The sequence below is a fragment of the Chrysochloris asiatica genome, unplaced genomic scaffold, assembly GCF_000296735.1.
Source record: "Chrysochloris asiatica unplaced genomic scaffold, ChrAsi1.0 scaffold00003, whole genome shotgun sequence".
In the NCBI taxonomy this organism is placed as follows: domain Eukaryota; kingdom Metazoa; phylum Chordata; class Mammalia; order Afrosoricida; family Chrysochloridae; genus Chrysochloris; species Chrysochloris asiatica.
The window spans coordinates 23,245,502-23,267,607 of NW_006408521.1; the positions used below are offsets into that span (position 1 = coordinate 23,245,502).

General features: G+C 44.2%; 2 protein-coding genes and 1 pseudogene across 2 annotated transcripts; 2 read left to right on the forward strand and 1 right to left on the reverse strand.

Moving 5' to 3' along the window:
* Window positions 1-1,833: 1,833 nt before the first annotated feature.
* PGAM1 (phosphoglycerate mutase 1 (brain)) lies at window positions 1,834-8,035 on the forward strand. The gene is made up of 4 exons (XM_006831202.1): window positions 1,834-2,051; window positions 5,999-6,273; window positions 6,734-6,914; window positions 7,657-8,035. Exons 1-4 carry the CDS (start codon window positions 1,913-1,915, stop codon window positions 7,824-7,826), a joined length of 765 nt encoding a protein of 254 aa, XP_006831265.1. The 5' UTR covers window positions 1,834-1,912; the 3' UTR covers window positions 7,827-8,035.
* Window positions 8,036-13,398: 5,363 nt separating this feature from the next.
* LOC102819915 lies at window positions 13,399-13,792 on the forward strand (annotated as a pseudogene).
* Window positions 13,793-14,593: 801 nt separating this feature from the next.
* Window positions 14,594-18,889, reverse strand: EXOSC1 (exosome component 1). The gene is made up of 8 exons (XM_006831203.1): window positions 18,857-18,889; window positions 18,636-18,751; window positions 18,317-18,391; window positions 17,156-17,244; window positions 16,216-16,249; window positions 15,383-15,433; window positions 15,182-15,266; window positions 14,594-14,912 (listed from the first exon to the last, which is right to left on the reverse strand). Exons 1-8 carry the CDS (start codon window positions 18,885-18,887, stop codon window positions 14,806-14,808), a joined length of 588 nt encoding a protein of 195 aa, XP_006831266.1. The 5' UTR covers window positions 18,888-18,889; the 3' UTR covers window positions 14,594-14,805.
* Window positions 18,890-22,106: the final 3,217 nt, after the last annotated feature.

The window sequence follows — 22,106 nt, forward strand, 5'->3', positions numbered from 1 at the left end:
TATCCTCTTTAGCTTTTTGGGGGGGGTGGGGGGAACTTGCCTTTTTGGAATTTACAGTCTCGGCTTTTAGGGAAGGTTTTTACATTTGTCTGTGTATGTGGGTGTTATTCATACTCTGTGTATCTGAAGGGGCAGGAACCACATGCAGTCTGCTTTTGACTTTAGCCCTCTTTCCCAGCTCATGTTTGGTGCTCCATAAAGTGGCTAAATTGAAATGAACCTGTAGACAGTGTGCAGGCAGGACAGAATTGTCCATATAAGCAGATACTTAATTTGCTCACTGAGTCTTGGTGAGAATTAGCATTTATGCCTTTCTGGACTGTTTGAAAGGATCTAGAGTTTACTTCTTGGAGCCTTGGTTTCGCAATGGTTAGTGCTCAGCTGCTAACACGTTGGCAGTTAGAATCCACCAGCTGCATCCCTTGAGAAAAGAAAGACTTAGTAAACTGCTTCCGGAAACATTTCAGCCTAGGAAACCTTACTGGACAACATGGACTAATGACAAACAACAACCAAGCATTTGTTTCACAGCTACAGGGTTGTTGTTGTTATGTGCTGTGGAGTCGGTTGCAACTCATAGCGACCCTGTACAGGGTTTCCGAGGCTGTAAATCTTTACGGGAGCAGAAAGCCTCATCTTTCTCCCGCACCAACAGCTGGTAGTTTCAAACTGCTGACCTTGCGGTTTGCAGCCCTATTCGTAACCACTATGCTACCAGCTACAGGGTTGTTGTTGTTGTTGTTGTTATGTGCCATCGAGTCGGTTCAGGGTTAGGAGGCATTTATTCGAGATGTATAGGACTGCAGGACTCCTGGGGCAGGGATCAGCACTGAACTAGGAACCGTGAGGTTGACAATTCAATCCCACCAGCTGCTCCTCAGAAACGCTACACAGGGTCGTTATGAATTGGAACCGACTTGATGGCACTTAACAAAAACAAGATGAGACTGTAAACAAAGGTGGTATAGATTACCCTGTGTTAAACAGTAGGGCTTTGGAATGAACAGTCAGTCAACTGCCTTATCTGTAAAATAGTAAGAATACTATTTACTACTTGCTTATCAGTAAAATAGTAAGAATATCAGAGTCCTGCCAGAAGAAACAAATCCGTGTTGGAAGAAGTACAGCCAGAATACTCCTCAGAAGCCAGGATGGTGAGACTTCGTCACTCATACTCTGGACAAGTCTCTGGAGAAGGACATCATGCTTAGTAAAGTGGAGGGTCAGCGATCATGAGGAAGACCCCCAATGAGATGGACTGGCAGTGTCAGCAGCTATGGACTCAGGTGCAACAATTATGAGACTGACAAAGGACCCGGGGAGTGATTCGTTCTGTTGTGCAAAGGTCGCTTTGAGTTGGGGCCAATGTAGCGGCACCTAACAACTCAAATGAGCTAATAAAAGTAACTCTAGCCAGATAGATACATATCAGGTATTATTATGCTTATTTCATTAGCTGAGCCTGAGAGAGGTTACACAGTATCTACGGATAGGAAAGTAAGTAACTTGGTGTCGAGTTGTTGAAAATTGAAAGGGGCATATCAGTACAACGATTGGCTAATGAATAACAGGAGGGCAGAATAACTCGGACAATCTATCCCGGAAACGCTAAGGACCCATCGCTTTCGCGTGCTTTACGTGCGCTCCGTGACCGCCGGCGGAGTTGACCGCAGAAGCGCATGCGCCCTGGAATCTTCGAGCGCGCCCCCTCCATTCAGCGCTGCAGCGCCGGAGTGGGCGCATGCGCACACATGGCGGGCGGCAGGCGATCCGGAGCAAGTGGAAAGATTTGGGTGAGAAAGTGCGCGGGAGCTGACCGTGGAGTGCGAGCGCGCAGGCGCGATCGGGGGGCGGGCTACGATTCCGGAATCTCCGTGAACCCCAGTCATCTCGGTATCCCGAGCCTACCGCCATGGCCGCCTACCAGCTAGTGCTCATCCGCCATGGCGAGAGCGCCTGGAACCTGGAGAACCGCTTCAGCGGCTGGTACGATGCTGACCTGAGCCCAGCGGGGCATGAAGAGGCGAAGCGCGGAGGACAGGCGCTGCGAGGTACGGAGCGGGCCGGTCTGTGGGGGCTGCGAAGGCCCGGGGTCTCCGGGCTTGGAGGCCCCGGCGTCGGCGCTGGGCCTGGACTGCCCAGCTTGCATTGGCGCTTCTCCCAGAGACACGCCAGATCTTGGGCATCGGCTCCCTAGCCGTGTATTTTGAATTTGGGTAAATGGGCCGAATGTGGGGAATCGACTCGCTCAAGGTCACCCAGTGAAGTGTGAAGGCCCGCGGCAGGATGAGGACCCAGAGAGGCCACCCCGCTGCCCGTTGTCTTCCCACGACCCCATATGTAAAGTCCATCTTTCTAATCTGAGCGTTTCTTAATCCGGGGACGGGCTGCGCGGGCTGCAGCGCCTGTGGTGGCCAGGCGGGTGTGGTCAGCCCAGGGCCAGGGCCCGCCGGTGAGCCCTTGGACGCCTGGACGAGATGCCGCGGCTGCTGGTCCTATGGGGGCGGCCGCGGTGGAGAGCGACGGGCTGCTGGGGGAGAAAACCGCGTGCTCCTGGAGGGCTGTGTTGGTCAGCACCGTACCCCAAATCAACATCGTGACCAAATGCATCCACACGTAATGAGCACTGAGTAAATGAGTCAGTGATTGACTTATTTGAATGGATCCTTTCCCCAGCCCCATAAGACAGGTTTATTTCATCTTTTGCTCACCCCCTTTATGCTTGAATAAAGTGAGAGTTGGAAAGATGACTTGTCCAAGGCCATATCTTCCTAGTCCAGTGCCCTTGAGGCCAGGTCTGGAGTTGAGTAACAGGTAGGTGTGCGGAACTGGTAGGCTGTTGACCAAGGGCACTGGGCAGAGAGGGTGGTGACAGGGAGATAAACGTTTGGCCTCCCGCAGACTGCGCTTGCTGATTTTGGACGCGTTCCCTGCGCTGCTGTTCAGCAATTCAAAGAATCTCTGCTTAGGCCAGATTCAGCCCTGCTCTCTACCAACCGATGGACTAGAAGCAGCCCTAGGCCTTAAAAGGGCCATTGAGGCCTGATGGATGTGGAACTGGGATTGGACCCCATGTGGCTCTCCCTAGCTTCCTGCTAGGACTGCTTTGGAAAGTCTGGGACATGCCATCCTGCTGGGAGCCAGTGGATGTACTGGGATGGCCCAGTGTGACCTCAGGCCCTGTAAGAGTCAGGGAGAGGAAAGAGTACTGGTATTGGAGGCCATTTTCTCTCCTTGGTGGCAGCAGGGATGGGATGGCCTGTGGGGTTTGTTGATGAAGGGCCCAGGAAAAAGCAAAACAAATGGAAGATAAAAGCTGATTTTAAATTTTAATATTTATTATCGGCATCGCAAATTATATTAAAAAGACAGAAAGACTAAAAGCAAAAGTTCTGATGAAGACCATTGTGAACCTAAAAACCAAATAATATAGAAGGCCAAAGTGAATTCAACAGTGCTTTTCTCAGTAGTCTGGTTTGTAAGATCGTTACTCTGTGAGCTCTGACTGAGCAGCCTTACCACCGAGGATTACCTGGGGGCAGATGGAACCCACAGCCATTGCACTGTCCACTTCTGCCCCCAGGAGTGTCCCTAGGCTATACTTGGTTTAATGGACAAGGTAAGGGGAGAGGCTTTATGCTACTGATCTCTGAGTTCTGTTAAAGAAGTCCTAAGGGGAATTGTTTTTCTCCTTGGGGACCTATTAGTGTGTCCAAAGTGAGGCGTTCCATTGCAAATGGGAATAAATGTAGTGAAATTGCGGTAGCTTTTCAGCTTGGGAACTGAGGCTTACACTATGAATGTTCTCCTTGCAGTGACTCAGCCATTCTGCCCCGTACAGTTTGGGAGGAGACGCATGTGGAGTCTGGCTACGGCTTGTCCTGAGACTCAGTGATGAGACCTTTTCCCATGTGGGTGGTCCCGGGGGATTGATCTTCCCTTCTCCCCATTGGTATAGTTCTTATTGGTCTCCTTTTCAGTTGAATGATGAGAAGGAAAATTCATTTCACATCTTATTACTGTAACCAGTCCCAGTATGAGGCAATATTGAGAAAGTTTGAGCTGACTGGGTTTTGAAAATGGCCGTGTAGCCTCACTGAGGAAAGCAGGAGTATTTCCCTGGTCCAGTACAGAAGGAAAGGGCCATCTCCCTATTCAAGGCTTCTTCAAAGTGGGAGGGGACTCATCTTTCATTGAAAGGTGAAACAAAGTGGTTCATTGTTGTAACCTACTGGTGTTAGGCCAACCAATAGGTCAACAACCTTTTGACTTTCACCCCTGCCCCTCATGACTCTGTATGGAGAAGAGATTCTTTTATGAATGAACCAGGCAGTCTTAGTGCACAACTGTGCTCTTTAACTACTGGCTTCTTTTAAACTTGGTTTAGCAGTTGATTTGAGGTGGGTGTACTTTAAAATTGTGTTTTAGATGAAAGTTTACACAGCAAATAAGGTTCCTTTGTAACCATTTTTATACAAATTGTTCTGTGACACATTGGTTACAATTTTCACAGTGTATCAGCACTTTCCTTATATTTCCATTCAGTTTTTTCTTTTCCATAGGTCTGGCCTGCCTTCTCATTTTTGCTTTTGGCTAAAATGTGGACTGTTTGGTCTCATATAGTTAATTGTTTAAGGGAGCACCTTATTCATGAGTAATTTTATTTTTTAAGGTAGATGTACTCCTGAGGGTTGCTATTGTTAAAGTGCCTTTGAGGAGGTTCTGAGTCATAACAGCCCTTTATAGGGTTTCCAAGGAGCGGCTGGTGGGTTTGAACCACTGACCTTGCAGTTCAACGCATTATCCTGCAGCACCACAGAATAGTCTGTTACTTTTATTATTGCTGAGAGGAACCATGGGATTAAGAGTTTGTGGGGTGATTTACACAACCCATAATGAAAATATAACTTCATACAGTAAACTGGAGTCCTAGTGTGGTGCTGTGGGATAAAGCACTGGATTACAAGGTCTGTTTGAACTGCATGGTCTGTAGTTCAAACTCATCAGCTCCTTGGAAGCCCTACACAGGGTCACTATGAGTCGGAACCAACTCTACGGCATTTAACCACCACAACAACACAATAAACTGACGTGGGGTTGTATCCGCATTGGTTAGAGAGGCTTGAAGAATGTTAGTAACTATCAGAAGTGACAATTCTAACCAAAATACAAGTAGCACTGTTAAGCGCCATTGAATCAGTTCAGATTTATAACAGCCCTGTTTCCAAGGAGCAGCTGGTGAGTTTGAACTGCTGATTCAAACTGGCCTATCATTCCACTTAGAAAACAAGGATGGTTAGAGACGGGGTGGGTAAGAGTTGAATTTTGTTGTCATACAGCCATGGGTGTTAATTTCTCATGTAATAACTGTGTCGTTGTTAAATGCCATCCAGTCTGTCCCGACTCATGGCAACCCTTATCGGGTTTCCAAGGAGCACCTGGTGGGTTTGAACTGCTGACCTTGTTGTTCACAGCCCAGTGCTGATCCTACAGCGCTGCACTAGGAGTGACCCTGATAATTATCATTCCTTTTGGTTTTGTTTTCCTCATCTGGTATAATGGGTTTTGAGGATTGTTGAGTACTAAATAACACATACAGAGTACTTAGTCCAGAGCAGGTCAGGTTGTATGCCCTCTATAAATGTTAACTATTCTTGTTTACTAAGAGACTTTTAAATTTTTAGTATCCTTCAATTAATTGAAAAAGTTAAAATAAATTCTTAAAATTTGCTTAAGTTACAGCAATCTCAGGATTAAGGGTCGCAGATCTCAGGTTTGCTGGTTGACAGTACATTTAGGAACCTGCTGGAAGTATATTGTCAACAATAAGTCAATAAATTATCTTTCCCAAAGGCAAAATAGTGTATTTCCTTCAAGGGTATATAAAATATTTGGCCAGATTTTCGTCTGGACTACCTATACAGGAGATGTATGTGTGAGAGAATTCTGGCTCAGAGATGGCCTGGCAAGCTTAACACTTTGGACTGATTATTTCCAGATGCTGGCTATGAGTTTGACATCTGCTTCACCTCAGTGCAGAAGAGAGCAATCCGGACCCTCTGGACAGTTCTGGATGCAATCGACCAGATGTGGCTGCCAGTAGTGAGGACTTGGCGCCTCAATGAGCGGCACTATGGGGGTCTGACTGGCCTCAATAAAGCAGAAACTGCTGCCAAACATGGCGAGGCCCAGGTAAAGATCTGGAGGCGTTCCTATGATGTCCCACCACCACCGATGGAGCCGGACCACCCCTTCTACAGCAACATCAGTAAGGTATGAACAAACCAAGGTTAGCTTTACCCCACTCAGGATCAGGGGAAGTGTCTTTCTATTTCCCTCTGAGTTTATAACTTATAAAATAGTTTATTGTGGTCCTCCTTTTCCCTAAGGAACGCACTTCATTTGTTAAGGATTTAGTTTATAGTGTATGTTGCTGACCTAAGAATTTATATTGCTTTGGGTGGTGCCTCCTAAGCCCCATCCCAAGTGAAAGTGAATTGGGAAGAAGAGCCTTGTTTCATACATTTTTGCTTTTCTAAACTAGCTTTCTTTTTGAACTGTTAATCTTCCTAGTAGTGGATAAGATCATCATTATCCTCTTTCCCAAGACTTCCTGACTAAGAGTCCTTCATTTGTCTCTTTAAGCACAAGGTGATGAGGAGTAGGTAGAAGTGGAGAGGATGAAGCCATGTCTGCTAATTGGTGGGTGAACTTGACCTTTTTGGTGGTTTAGGATCGAAGGTATGCAGACCTCACTGAAGATCAGCTGCCATCCTGTGAGAGTCTCAAGGATACTATTGCCAGAGCTCTCCCCTTTTGGAATGAAGAAATAGTTCCTCAGATCAAGGAGGGGAAACGCGTCCTGATTGCAGCCCATGGCAATAGCCTTCGGGGCATTGTCAAACATTTGGAAGGTATGTCCATTTCTTCAGAGGGGCGTTTGAGGGAGAAAACAGCTATCTTTAATTAGGGACTTAGTACAGCTATCTTCAGGAAGAGGCTGGATCATACTGATAACCTTAGAGAGACCCCCTGGACTGATTCCTAATAGAAAGACCCTCTGCCCTTATTTCTCATATCTGTTCTACAAAGCACCAATAGCAGCACCCCTGGGAACATCATTATAATTACAGAACCTCAGATTCCACCCCAAGCCTCCTGGTTCAGAATTGGCATCTGTCCTTCAGGTGATTCAGATACACATTCAAGTTGAGGCTTCTAATTCTAGACTGGAACCCCAGTTAGAACTGCTGGTAAAATTTTCCTTAGTCACAGCTCTTCACAACCTGCCACCTGAATCTCAGTTTGCAGATTTGTGGCGAGCTGGATGGGACTATGTAGGAGATGTAGAAGATGTGTTTTAGTTCTGCTGCCCTGGGCTTCCAGCTTGCATCGTGGTAGAGATTTCCTGACATTCACGCTTCTGTAGTTTGTTGGTGACCCATCTTAGAACTATGTGCACCTTTTCATAGTTCTCTCTTCTTGCTATTCTTTATTTCATTCCTTGGGCAATAGAACTACTGTTACAAAGAGCAGAAACTGGGTAGAAGGAAATTATTTCCCAGGAAGGTCCTTTGTCACTTGGGGATAAACAGTAAGCCTGGTGGGTGATGTAGAGTCATGTCTTGCCTGGCTGATCTTGGTGGATGTTTTCAGGTCTCTCTGAAGAGGCTATCATGGAGTTGAACCTGCCCACTGGTATTCCCATTGTCTATGAGTTGGACAAGAATTTGAAGCCCATCAAGGCCATGCAGTTCCTGGGGGATGAAGAGACCGTGCGTAAAGCCATGGAAGCTGTGGCTGCCCAGGGCAAAGTCAAGAAATGAAGGCACGCAGGCTGGCTCCTGTACCCAGGAGCGCCCTCCCTGCCCGTCCCCTTCCTCTGCACTGCTCCCGGCACATGTCACACTGACCACTTCTGTAGGCATCTTCCGTTGTAGCTGCAGGTGGGGGGCTGCGGGCTCCCATTTCAGTCATTTTGTCTCCTGCACCCTCTCCCTTCATACAGACTAGTCTGAATGACACCTCTGGGGCATGCTCCTCAGCCCAGGGCCTCATCCAGGAAATGAGAGGTAGTGACTCTGGGGTTTGTTTACCAAGGACCTATGTAGGTAGAGGTTAGGGAGGAACCGTGTTAGGTTACGACCAATAAAGGGAACAAGAAAGTCTATTCCTGGTGTCAGGAGCCAGTGGGCCCGTCTGGGGCACCCTAGTCATTCCCGTGGAAGATGAATACAACCTGCATGGAAATTTTTAAAAACGTATTTCCTCCCTGACCCCAGAAGGTTGGGATCAATCCTGAATGTTTACGTTATACATTTTTACAAAAAGGAAAAATATATATAAATAAGACAAAATGAAAACCCTTCTGGGCTTTCTAGTGACCGATGAAATAATAGTACGTGGTCATCAGAAACTAAGCCATTCCTTTCACCCTGTGGGACCGGCTCCTTGACTTCTAAGGGGTAGGGGCTTACCCTGCTGTGTATTAGAATCCTTCCCCTACCTCACTGTTTGTTCTATAGCAGTGAAATGCCTATTATCATCTCCAAATGAGTCTTCATGTGATTTCTGAATCATGTTCCAGTTGCTTGGTCCTGCTACTTGGGCCCAGTACTCAGTGTGAACCTAACTGTACTAAGTCTTTTTTCCAGATCAGTATAATAAAGGAGTGATGTGCAATAGTTTTCTGTGTGATGTGAACCCTAGCTTCCAACTTGAAATGGCTCTTCTTAGCCAAGTCATTCATTATATGGAAAGAGCTTTGATATAGTAGATCTGCTTACAACTTTACACAGCCTCTCCCAGAATTGTGTTTCTCACTAGGTGTTCACCTTATGTTGGAAAGCTGGGTTATGGGGGTCTCCTTGGATGAGCCCCCATTCATGTTGCTCCTCTGAACTCTGGGGTGCTGGCTGCGGAATGCCTCTTGGCGAGAAAGTTAAATAATTCTGAAACTCCATCATGACCTCTTAAGAGTAAAGAAAAAGCCCCCCCCCCTTTTCTTTTAACCAGTCTTTTTCTTGTTTTATTTTGCTATTGAGAATATACACAGCAAAATATGCACCGAGTTTCTGCATGTACAGTTTAGTGACACTGATGACATTCTTTGTGCTGTGCAACCCTGCTCACCCTCCTTTTCTGAGTTGTTCCTCCAACATTAAAATAAACTCACTGCCCCCTAAGCTTCCTTCCGATTTCATATTCCAAGTTGCTGTTGTCAATTTGATCCCATATAGATGGTTCTTAGAAGAGTGTAGTGTTCCAGGCTGACCTCATTACTAGTTAACGACGTGTCAGATTTCATAGGCTCCAGATATTTTTGGATTATCTCAAGGCAATAGTTTCAGGAGTTCATCCACCCCCCATGCTTGCAAAGTCTATAGAGTTCATTAAGAATTTAAAAATTGCTTTACATTTCCCTCACTTTTGATCAGGATGTTTGGATCTCATGACAAAGGAGGTGCAATGAACCACACATTCCATATCTTATTCCTGACTCCTTCCTCTTCCTACAGGTGAATAGAGAGCAGTTGTGCCTTGGTCCTTTGCAGACTTAAGACCCTAGGCACTTAACTGCAACCAACTAGGAAGTAGAACAGAAGTGCTAAAAAGGGGTGTCCCATGAAACTGTGACCCTGAACCTCCAAACCTAGGAACCAAGTCCTGTGAGGTGTTTGGCTGTACATACGCAGCCTCAGCAAGCCACTTTTGTTGTGAATGTGTCTATCATAGAACGTTTGCCAATTCCGCTTTTCACAGGTGTACAGTATATTGATCGTAGTAACAACAGGCTGTGCAAACTATCAGTCACTTTTAAACTTGATACCTTTTTGGCCCATAAAATTTTAATCCTGCTAGCCAACTAATTAACATCTTAAAATATTCTAATCTTAAAATGACAGTAGAAAAAGATTAAATTATAATTGGAAAGGAGCATTGGTCACATATGTCTTCTTTAATCCTTTGGAAAGATCTTTGGAACGTCAGAAACCTTAAGCGAATACAGATGCCATCCAGTAGCTGCACATGGTACCATCTACTAAACTATTTCTTATTAAATCCCTGTACTAGTCATACTACATTGATATTGACAAGATCATCTGAAAAGGCTGAAATCCCCAGATTACAGAATAGGAAACAAGCCAAAAGAGTCCTAGAAATTTGCCACAATAAACACTAAGTACTGGAATCTAGATGAAGGACATGAGCTCAACTTGATTAAAGTCCTTATTCTGAATTAACAACCTGGTAGGATGTTAGTTTATATGGCCTGTACTAAATCCTGTAACCAGAAGTTGCTCAATTTGGTTGATTAAGTGGAAACTTAATCAGACGGAAACTTGCTCAGAGGCCACCAGCTTCAGCGGTAGGCAGGAATAAGGGAGACATTGTCAGTAGCAATACTTTTAGTTCCTTGTCAGAGATGAGTAGTGTAAGCAAGGCCTGTTAAAAGTTACATACTCACCCTTCTTCCCATGGCACTTGCAACAACCTCTGTTCTTAAGACTCAGCTCTCCCAACAGTGCTTTAAAGGGTTTGCTTTTCATTGCTCTCTACTGCCACCCAGTGGTGCCAGGGACAAGGTCTGCCTTTCTCAGAGTATATTAAGTGCCATGGAGTGGAGTCAGTTCAGACCCAGTGACCCGGTATAGGGTTTCGGAGGAGCAGCTAGTGAGCTTAAACTGCAGACCTTGTGATTCAAAGTACTTTGCAGTCCAGCATATTAACCCACAGTGCCACACCAGGACTTAAGAGTATAGTGATGTATTCGTAGAAAACAGAATTGGGAGGGAGGGGGAATGCCAGGTATCCAATATTTGTTTTCTTAATTTACTTGGGGTTGTTATGTGCCGTGGAGTTGGTTCTGACTCATAGCGACCCTGTACAGGGTTTCCGAGGCTGTAAACCTTTACGGGAGCAGAAAACCTCATCTTTCTCCCATGGAACAGCTGGTAGTTTCAAACTGCTGACCTTGTGGTTCACATCTTGATTTGTAACCACTACACTACCAGAGCTCCTTCGCTTGGGGTAGGTAATTTTATCTCAGTTTTTACAGAGGAGGAAATACCCTTGGAGAAGAGGTTAAATGATTTGCTCATTCAATGTAATATGGAGTAAGTGGCAGAGTGTTTCATTCAGGTCCTCTGATGACAAGTCCACTTACTCCTTCAGGTCTGTTGAGATGAAGGTCCAGTGGCCAGCCTAGTGATAGCTGGAGAGAACTAGTCTAGCTGGTTGGCTCCAAGGACTAGGCATGGAATCACACCATCAGACTAGACTCTGCTGTTTGTTAAGTGCTGTCAAGTCGATTCCGACCCATAGCGACCCTGTATAGGGTTTCTGAGGAGCGGCTGGTGGGCTTGAGCCACCGACCTTGCAGTTCAGATGGCTTTTCAGTCTGGCGCATTAACCCGCAGTGCCACACCAGGACTCCAAAATATTAGGTAGCAGCCCGTTTTTTGTATTCCTATCATAGATTGAATTGTGCCCCTCTATATGTCAATTTGGGTGGGTCATGATTCTCAGTGGTTTGGCAGTTAGACCTCGTCCTCCCCGTGAGGAAATAATATGATGTAATCACTTCTCTGATGAGATCTGCTATTAGCAGCCAGTCAATTGAAAGGAAGTTTCCATGAAGGTGTGGCCTGCAGCATCTTTTGTCTTTACAAAGACAAACAGAAGTGAGCAGAGGAGAGACCCACAACCAAGAATGAAGTAGGTCTATTCATGACATCCTTTGAACCTGGGGTCCCTGCCCTGAGAAGCTCTAAGATCCAGGGAAAAACTGTTGGTAAGACACATGGAGATCTCCAAGGAATGGTGGCTTGCAGATGCTGAAAGTTGACAGGACCATCCCCAGAGCTGACAGACAGCCTTCCACTAAAGCCAACACTGTGAATGTAGACTTCATCTACTCAAGAGTGAGAGAATGAATTTGTTAGCGCCATCTACTTCTGGTCTTTTTTTATAGCAGTACTAAATAATTAAGATACTATTTGAAATAGTAACATTTCTGTATATGTCTTTATTATTTTATGTCTTCTCCTACAAGTCAGTCAGTTCTGAGAACCCGATTATATCTTGTTCACTGCTTTACCTAACTTTTCCTCCTGGAAGGCAGTTGTCTCTTTGTCTGTCAAATGAATGCACTCATTTATCTATATATCAAAAATTTATTTATCAAATGAAGAACTCATCACCAAAGAACCAGTGTCAATCTCAAGTCTGCACACCCACGCTTCTGTTTAATACTCAGCAGAAGAGACACGTGGGTGTACGAGAGCACGAGAGCACCTGGGCAATACGTAAGACGGGCCTGGGTCTGAAGACTGTGCTGCCACCTGATGGATATGATTTGGGGCAAGACAGTCTCTCTAAGCTCTAGTTTCTTCTCTGTCAAGTGTGGGAATGACTGTTACTGTTCAGGTTTACTGTGAGGTTCAGAGGCAACCTAAGTGGTTAAGATTGATGCTGAAAAAAATCAATCAGCACCTTTCTGGAAGACAAGAAGGAAGAAATTGATAAAAAAATGAAAATGTGTACACTACTTCAGCCAGTATTACACTTAAGGGAACCAATTTTATAAAATATAGGCAAGAACAAAAATGGATGGTATCAGTGTTTTCTCTGAAGCTTTGGAAGAGAAAAAAAACCCCAAACACCAGAGTTTTCAGATGCCTCTCAATACAGAACTGATCACAGAACTACCTGGAAGTGTCTAGCAAGGGCCTGGCATTTAGTAGACACTTGGCTGAAGACAGGTATGTAACCATATTATATTATAACCAGATTATTGTTTAGGACTATTGACTTGGTTTCGACTCATAGTGACCCTGTATAGGGTTTCCAAGGCTGTAAATCGTTGAAGTGCTTAAACCATGAACCTTCAGGTTTGCAGTCTAGTGCTTATCACATGGAAACACAGCACTCCGTCAAGTGTTAGCTTATGTTAATCGTGTACTTCCTTACAAGGTAGCTCATGAGAAGTAATCATGAGTAATCACATGAGATAGTCAGATGAGAAAAAGGGCTCAAAGAGAAAACTTGCTCAAGTATCAATGTCAACAAAGTTTATGCAAAAGGTCACCACTGGGGGAAACTCTGCAAAGTGTATAAGGGCTCTCTCTGTATTATATCTGACAACTGCATGTGGATCTACAATTCCCTCAGTCAAATTTTTAATTAAAGTATTAAGTGAGGCAATGTATATTACGTGCTAGGCCCAACACCTACCATGCAGCAAATAACTTGGTAAGCGCAAGATCAAAACTGAATACAAAAAATACAAAGCTGGGTGTTACACAGCTGTACCACCGACAGTCTAACGTGAACACCACCACTAGCTTGTGAGCTCCAGCTGAAGGAGGAGAGGGTAAGTGAGGAGGTCTCTATACCATGGCTCCTACAAAGCAGACTGCCTGCAAAATCAACTGTTGGAAAAGCACCCTGGAAGCAACTGGCCACAAAAAGGCGCTCATAAGAGTGTGCCCTCTACTGGACGGATGAGGAAACCTCATCATTACACGCAGTGTACTGGGGCGCTTTAGCGAAATTAGATGTCAGAAGTTCATGGAACTTATGATTTGTAAACTTCCCTTCCAGTGTTTGGTGTAAGTCCAGACTTCAAAACAGATCTGTGCTTCCAAATGGTGCTTTGCAAGTGGCAAGTGAGGCCTATCTGGTTGGCCTTCTTAAAGACACCAACCTGTGTACTATCCTTGACAAACGTGTAACCATTATGCCAAAAGTCATCCAGCCATCACACCACATATGTGGAGAATGTGCTTAAGAATCCACTATAATGAAAAACATTTAATTCTTTAAAAAACAAAACAAAAAAACCCAAAAACCTTCCTGTTATCAGTAGTTCTGATTGTTAAGATTCCAAACCCCTTCACCCCCACCCAATGGGGTGAAAAGGTACCTATGTATGTGATTGTGAATGGAAAACTAGGGGACAGAAATCAGGTATTGGCAGTTTTTCCATTTTCATTTGTGTGAATTTTTAATATAAATGTGGGACATAAAGCATTAACGCAAGTAAAAATGTTTCAGTGAACAAGTTTCAGCAGTTCAACTGGATAAGGATCATAAACAAACCTGTTAAAATTTTCTGGACAAGGCCTGCATTTAGATTTTTTTAAAAACAAGTAAATTTCTTATTGACAGCAACTAAATGGTGTTTGTAGCATTTGTACCGTATGATAGATTCCATTCATTCACTATATTTGACTGAGTTGTTCTACATGTAAGTATATATGTTTTTAATGTTGTTTTGTCTGCTGTGCTGTACCTGTAAGCTTGCTGTTAAAATGCATTAAACTAAAAAAAAAAAAAAAAAAAGCCATTTGGCAATCAGACTTTGTTCAGAGAAAGCAAGCCCTTCATAAACATCACTGAGTAACAACTGACAAATGCTTGCTAAAATGCCACGATGCCACTCAGATTCCTTTCCCTGCTCAGGACAACAGAAACTATACAATCCTTTTAATAATGTTTTATCACAGTAAAAAATGCATACTTATAAAGAGTATCAGGAGGAAGAGGCCATTCCCAACATTAGTTTGTTTGCTTTTGCTGGCACCTCCAGAAGAAAAGCTTCATCACTGAAGAGAACGGACTCCACTGCACAGTTCCTAAGAAAAATGTTCCACTTACAGACCAAGTTCCTGGTAGATTTTTTAAGAGGTGGTAGCTGGCTGATCCCAGGTATCTGAATAAAGACAATGGCATTTTGATGCCACTTTCATACACATATTCCTGGAATCATATTACCCCCTCCATAGGGTAAAATGTGACTTCTTAGGTCTGCAAGAATTCCGGCTGTACTCGGGCCACTTTCCGGAATTCTTTCGTGTGGGTTTTAGGGCACTGCATCTCACACCAGCTGATGGGAACCATCTGGACACCTGGAAGGGAAAAGCAAGTGTTACCTGATCCCCTTCTGTCTTTAGCTGGGATTGTCACTTGGTAGAACTGTCCCCAAGCTAAAGCTCACCTTACAGAGAAAAAGTCCTGTTTATTCCACTGACTTATACATGAGTACCATTTCCTTATATTTAAAATAAGGAGAATCATTCCAATCTCAATAGTATCTACTCCATATTATTTTTTAGGTATTTAAAAACAAGGGAAATCGTTCCCAGGAAAGTTCATGTGGATGCATGAACGAACTCACCTGATTCACTGTGGGCCACCACCACCCCAAGCTCATTTTCAGCAGTGGTCAGCAGGTAGTTGGACTGTGCATCACCTAGAGAGATCTAGTCACATACCACTGGTGAAGGAAAATGAGGGGTGGGTCTTTTTCCCCTACAGTTACTTGAGTTGTTTCTCTACTTTGACAAAGGACTAGAAGTCTGCTGAGAATAAAGGATACCACTTTGGCCAAGACAATGTCACCTGGGCGGAAACTCTTATAAATTTCAACCTGTAGGTAAAGAACACAAGTGTTACATGAAAGCTCTTACTCAGGTGTACAGGAAACTACTAACCCTTCGGGTTTTTTGTTGTTAAGTGCCGTCAAGTTGGTTCCGACCCATAGCGATCCTGTATAGGGTTTCCAAGGAGCCGCTGGTGAGCTTGAACCGCTGACCTTGCAATTCAAATGGCTTTGCAGTCTGGCGCATTAACCCACAGCGCCACACCAGGACTCTACTTAGAGCCAGTTTATTTTCAAAGGATGGAAGTTAGCATTACTCAAATTAACTTTAGTTAAACACTAGCATATAAATGGACTGTTTAATATTCAGTAACCTAACCAGGACTCTGTCTTAGACAAAAGGTTCTATAGTTGGTTCTGAAAGGGTCTAGAGTAAATCTGAAAGGACAGCAATGAATAAATACCTGGCTTCAAAAACAAACAAGAAATTAGATTCTCTCTGGTCAACAGAGTTAGCAAAAAATGTACATAAAGGAAAGGGACAGTGAAGTGAATTCCATACTTTATAGCAGGATAACACATTAAACTTCCTTATACTCCACATTCCTGGACTCCTGGTGTGGCATTTTAGGGTAAGCACTAGACTGCTAACCACAAGGTTAGCGGTTCAAAACCACTAACAGCTCCTTGGAAACTCTGTATAGAGTTGTTATAACTCCAAGTCACTTAACAACTCCATATTCCTAAGGGTCTTTGAGGTTCATTAAGATAATAATGTAAAGCAACTAAGATTCCTAAAGCCACTTGGGGGCAGGGGAGAACCAACCAACCTTGTCTTTTTCAGTAGCTCGGACATCTTCCTTTCTATAAAAAAGTAATTAACAAAAAGATTATTTGTCTGTGGAAAAGAAACACCCTACAGATTTCTAATAGACAAAGAGATACAAGAGCAGATCAAACAAGTCATAATTGGGATCTAGCTGCCACCCAGAGAAGCAGAGCAAAGAAGCATCCCTAGTTCTCACTGGGAGAAGAACACATTTCCCAGTTCTAAGATGGCACTGTGGGTTAATGCACTGGACTGCAAAGTCGGTTTGAACCGTAAGGTCGGTGGTTCAAGCTCATCAGCTGCTTCTCAGAAATCATATACAGGCTCGCTCTGGGTCAGAACCGACTTGATGGCACTTAGCAACAAGACCACAAAGAGCACAAGATCAGTGTTTCTAACTAGAGAAAACCAGATCTGATTTGGCAGGAAATAAATTCTGCTGCTTTAGGAGAAAATGAACAGAAGCTCTACAGAGCCACACAATCCGGAGGTTGAAGGGAGACTCATTTCAATGAGTTAGTTAGCAGGACTTAGTTGTTCCTTCTCAAAGAACTCCCAAAGGTGGGATGGGATGAGTTCTATCATTTCACTCACTAACCTTTTCAATGTTACAACCCCTGGGTTTAATTTAAATCGAGTTTAAGAAGAAGAATTACTTCCTAAAATGCCCTTTACTTTGTTTGGTATGATTCACTTCAATGCTGCTAATCTTCAGCTTTATTCTTTTAGCTATCTTTAAAAAAACCCTTTCTCATTAACATTTTCCCTATATCCTAGCTTATTATATGTTTTAACATTTTCTTTGGCCTCTATTGGGAGAAAATAAAAGCACAACGGGAGATAGAAATAGGCACAAGTAAGAATTGTATTTGTTCCTATAAATTTCTATCCTAGTATCTTACAGGCGCTGAGGCAAATGTGAAGACAAGAATACTTCCTACCGGATAGTTCCTCGAAAAGAGTTCTTAAGTGGTGTGGACCCCACGTAGAGGATGTGTACTTTAGCAAAGCGTGAATTGATACTAGAGACCTGTAGAACAGAGAAAGGATGGGCATTAGAGAATTAGCAATCATCAGTTCAATAACTAGGAATGACAAGGTTTTAGTCCAAGCAATCCTACTAAATATATAACTTAAGAGAAGTAAACCGTATTTATCTCTGCACAGGTGCTATGTGTAAAGTGATGAGAACCATTCTGGCCATCTGAGAGTGTTACTGTGGGAACTGAAAACAATAATGTAGTATAGACTTTGCAAAGTACATTGTTGTTAAGTGCCATTGAGTCCGCTCTGACTAATAGCAATTCTGTATAGGGTTTCCAAGGAGTGGCTGGTGGGTCTGAGCCACAACTTTGTGGTTATTAGTCCAGTGCTTATCTTACAGCACCATACGAGGACGCCATTGAAAAGTACAGAAGCTTAACATAAATAGACATAGTGCATTCTAGCATACCTAGACCTTTAAGAAGCCTATACGGTGGCGAGAATTTAAGTCTACACATCACCTGCTGTACAGTATTTGAAGCAGTGCTTCTCCAGTTACTTTCAGCATAACATAGATTTCTGGCTGGAGCAATTTATAGAGAGAAACTAAGAACTACGTATTAGTTGAGCTTAGCAGAGTATGGGGACAGATGGGGAGTAGTGACGTGCCACAGTATTTATTTATACTTCTCTGGAAATGTCTTGAAAGCAGCAATGCTAAAGAATAGACTTTTGTTGGAAGTTCAAAAATGGACTTCTTTATCAGCTTTTGGTGGCCCTGTTTTTCAGACACAGGTAGAAGCTACATACTTAGGGAATCGGCTCGGAGAAATAACTACATGTGCCTGAAGTGGACTGCATTGATTACTGCCCTGGAGATCCCTAAAATGGCACCATTTAATAAAGCTTTCTGTGATGAATGAAATGCTGCACTGGCCACTGAGCACTAGTGTGGCTAGGGTGACTGAGGATGTGAAGCTCAAATCTTATTTAACGTTATTATTTAAATGTATTTAAACACATACTAGCTTATGTGGCTAGTGGCTACTATGGTGGACAGCACAGCTCTAGAATGTTTATGACGAGTGTCATAAGCAGGGAGGTTAGGAGCACCTTACCTTACAGGTTACAATAGCCCCCACATCTGGCAGTAACTGGGATTCGGTCTCTCTCATCACAGACACCACAGGAAGCTAAAGGAAACAATAAAAATGGGTATACTGTTTTAGCCTTGTTGGCTGGCTGGTGGTTTTGAACCACTGACCTTCATGGTTAGCAATCCAGTGCTTATTTTATAGCATCTTGAGAATAATAAAGGCAACCCTTGGTCCACAGTTGAGATCACATGGCCGGTGTACTAAGAATTGATAGACAGCCTAAGAGGTGCGAGATCAAGGGCAGTCTAAGAGAGAGAGGATGGAAGGTTGCCGCCTTTACCGCGCCGTTCTCGCTGCTCTTCGTCAGGCAGCCGGCGAGCGACGAGAAGATGTAGCCGTGGCGGGTGTAGGTGCCGCTGCCCGGGCTGCCCTCCTCCAAGTTACACAGACGTTCGCCTGCGGAAGAAACGCCGCATCAATGACGGGCCCTCAAAAGTTGTTGGCCGTCCAGCTATCCAGCCACGGTCCCTACCTAGGGCTCGGTAGACACAGCTCACTTACCGGGGACGCAGTACCTTACGGGACGCGCCATGACGGCTTCAATCTCAGAGCCTGGAGGAAAAGTAGGCTGACTTCTTGATTGGACAAATCCAGGCGCAGTGCCGCAGTAACAAGCAGGCTAATTGGTGAGTGTCACCTCGTGATCTCCGCGTCTCCTCGAGGGGCCGACTTCATATCCCAGGTTGCCTCGAGACAAGTCTAGGGGCGGAGCTCTAGGGCTCCTGCGCCTGCGCCTGCGCCTGCCGTCCAGGATGGGCTGGTGGTGGTTCCAGGTGCCCCAGCTGCTTCTGCGGACGGCAGGCCACGCTGGGTCGGCTTGAGCCGGGCCCGACCGGGGCGCCGACCGGGAGGGACTGGCGGTGAGTGGCGGCGGTGGCTGCGAGGCTCGATTTAGCTAATTTGAGAGGCGATAGGTAAGAGCAAAGCCGCGGCTTTTGCACCCCATCTTAATCCCTTTTTCTGGGGTCGGACCCTTTCCGGGATCCTGTAGAGAGGCCAGGATTCTGCAGGACTGTGCCCTTCTGGCTGGCCAAGCGCACCCTGTGGGCAGCCGTAAGGAGCGGAGCGGGAAGGTTATCCAACCCAATTGGTCAATTTCACGGATTTATAAACTCAGATTCAGAAACAGGATTTTGCTTGTTCAAAGTCTCGCAGATAGTTCAAGCTAAAGCCCACACCGGATATTTTTGACTTTGTCGCCATCGCACTTTGATCACGCCACACTTGAGGACTAAAACTCCTTTTCTGTAATTGCAGCTTCCTGTCCGGCAGTAGGATTTTCTCAAGCGAAGTACTGGTCGTGTGGGCTCATCCTCAGCTTTTGACACTGTTACTCTTTCCTTCCCAGCATGTTAGCCTCGTAGTGGAGTTGTTGTGCACATAAATAAAATGCTGTTTTTTATTGATGCCTGAGATCACAGGTATCCTGAGAGCAGCATCGTTGTCCAGATGTTTGCCACGACTTGCACCTGTTTCCTCTGTCTTTAGGTACCCATTCCCCACCCTCCAATAGGGCACACAGTGACTTTAGTGCCTTGGGAAGAGAGGATTCTCTCATGAGTGCTGTGACCTACAGTCTCTTCTAATTGGCTGACAGATGCCTCTGTGGCTTGTGGCTGCTACTGAGGCATCAGTGCCCAGGGTTTGTTCTTGGGGTGATAGTGTAACTGTTTTGCTCTGTTTCCTTCCCTGTTCATTCTGAAGGAATGATCTTGTGATCCAGTGAGGAGCTCTGGTAGCGTAGTGGTTACGAATCGGGCTGCGAACCTTAAGGTCAGCGGTTCGAAACTACCAGCTGCTCCGCGGGAGAAAGATGAGGCTTTCTACTCCCGTAAAGATTTACACCCTCGGAAACCCTATACAGGGTCGCTATGGGTCGGAACCGACTCGATGGCACATAACAACAACAACAACAACAACAGAAAATTTGGCAGTTCGAATCCACTACTTGTGCCCTGTGGGAGAAAAATGTAGCAGTCTGCTCCCATAAAGATTTACAGCCTTGGAAACCCTGTGGGGCAGAATCTACTGAATGGCTGGCATTGGGGTCTTGGGTGGTGGGGTTCACTCTGAAATTCTTCCATCCCCCATTTTTTTTTTTTAGTTCTGCCTTACTTTAATTTCTTGACCTGAAAGCTTTGTTTGCATTTGTAGTCCCGGCATCTTCTCCCATTAGTTAAATTTGGTGCCTCTGACTTTGTACTTTGTTCACTCAAATCTGATCTGTAGCTCTATATCTAGAAACTTGGTATTTACATGTTTTGAGTTGGTTTCAGGTTGGACTTATTTTCTAAAAGTTTTCTAGCTCTTAACAGTTTGTTGTTCCTTTCTTTGATCAAGAAGAATGATAGTTGTTGTTATTAAGTCCCATCCAGCCGATTTCGTCCCATAGCGACCCTGTGTAGTGTTTCCAAGGAGCGGCTGGTGAGCTTGAACCACCGACTTTGTGATTCAAACAGACTTTGCAGTCCAGAGCATTAGTCTACAGTGCCTCACCAAGACTCCAAGAAGAATGATAGCTGCAGACAATTATTGAATCTTACCGCATTGGTAGGAATGCCCTTGCTGGTGTTTATAGGACAGACAGACATCTGACCAGCCTGCACACCAGGTGTTCCAGGTCGTTCATTCAAGTGTTTTATAAGCACTTCTATGAGCACAGTATAAACTCAGCACTTTACAAACATGTCATTAATACCTTACCAAACATATCTATCCATCCATCCACTGCCATTGAGTTGATTCTGACTTAACAGTTGTTTATATAGTTTCTGTAAAGTAACTTTTTATAACATTTCTTTATAGTGACTTTCTATATTGTATCTTTATGGGAGCAGATACCCTTATCTTTCTCCTGCAAAGCCACTGGTAGGCTTGAACCATCGGCCTCATGGTTAGAAGTACAGTTGCTTATATTACAGTGCCAGCAGGGTTCCTTTCCAATATATATAGAAGCATAAAGGTTTAGCGTTGGAAAGGACCCTGGCATTTATTCATAGTCCCTCACTGCATGGGAACACAAGCAGATCGAGTCCCAGCAGGATTCAGTGATTTTTCGAAGATCACAGAATTACTTAGGTGCAGAGTTGAACTCTGAAGCCACTAGGGTACGGGCAGATGAGAGTTGGTAAATCTGTTTTTGAAGCAGGAATTTCCTGTAAAGCTTAGAACTGTAGGAGGTGGGTGAGAACAATGTGAAAAGTGGAGAATGTGAGAAGGAAGATATTTTTCCCCTTAAATATTTTGTTGTTGTTGAGAATATATGAGGGGCTTTAGAAGTTTATGGAAAAATTCCATTATCTTTTTTTTTTTTTTAAGGTTTTTATTGTGGATTGAGTGAAAGTTTTCAGGGCACATCATCGGTTTCACATTCAAACATTCATATACCTTGTTTCATTACATTGATTATAATCCCCTCCACATACCATCAGTTAACAGAGTTTCTCTCTATCCTCTTTAGCTTTTTTTTGGGAAAAACTTTGCCTTTTTGGAATTTACAGTCTCGGCTTTTAGGGAAGGTTTTTACATTTATCTGTGGGTATCCAGGGCTCATGTATGGAATTACTAACCAGCATATCTGAATAATCAGATAAGGGACATTTTGCTATCCATTACCTTTTTAATTCCACATTTCCACAATTTTTTGAAGCCCCCTCATACACAATGAAATATATATCAACTCAACAGTCTGTATATTCAATTTAGATACATTGATTATGTTCAACCATTTTCAATCCCCTTTTCTGAGTTG

Excerpts from the sequence above, each read along its gene's own strand:
- PGAM1 (XM_006831202.1), top strand. The coding sequence starts at position 1,913 with ATGGCCGCCTACCAGCTAGTGCTCATCCGCCATGGCGAGAGCGCCTGG. Across the intron at positions 6,274-6,733 it reads TCTACAGCAACATCAGTAAG|GATCGAAGGTATGCAGACCT; the intron begins GTATGAACAAAC and ends TTGGTGGTTTAG. Across the intron at positions 6,915-7,656 it reads CATTGTCAAACATTTGGAAG|GTCTCTCTGAAGAGGCTATC; the intron begins GTATGTCCATTT and ends GGATGTTTTCAG.
- EXOSC1 (XM_006831203.1), bottom strand. The coding sequence starts at position 18,887 with ATGGCGCGTCCCGTAAGGTACTGCGTCCCCG. Across the intron at positions 18,752-18,856 it reads CGTAAGGTACTGCGTCCCCG|GCGAACGTCTGTGTAACTTG; the intron begins GTAAGTGAGCTG and ends TTTCTTCCGCAG. Across the intron at positions 18,392-18,635 it reads AGAGCAGCGAGAACGGCGCG|CTTCCTGTGGTGTCTGTGAT; the intron begins GTAAAGGCGGCA and ends TGTTTCCTTTAG.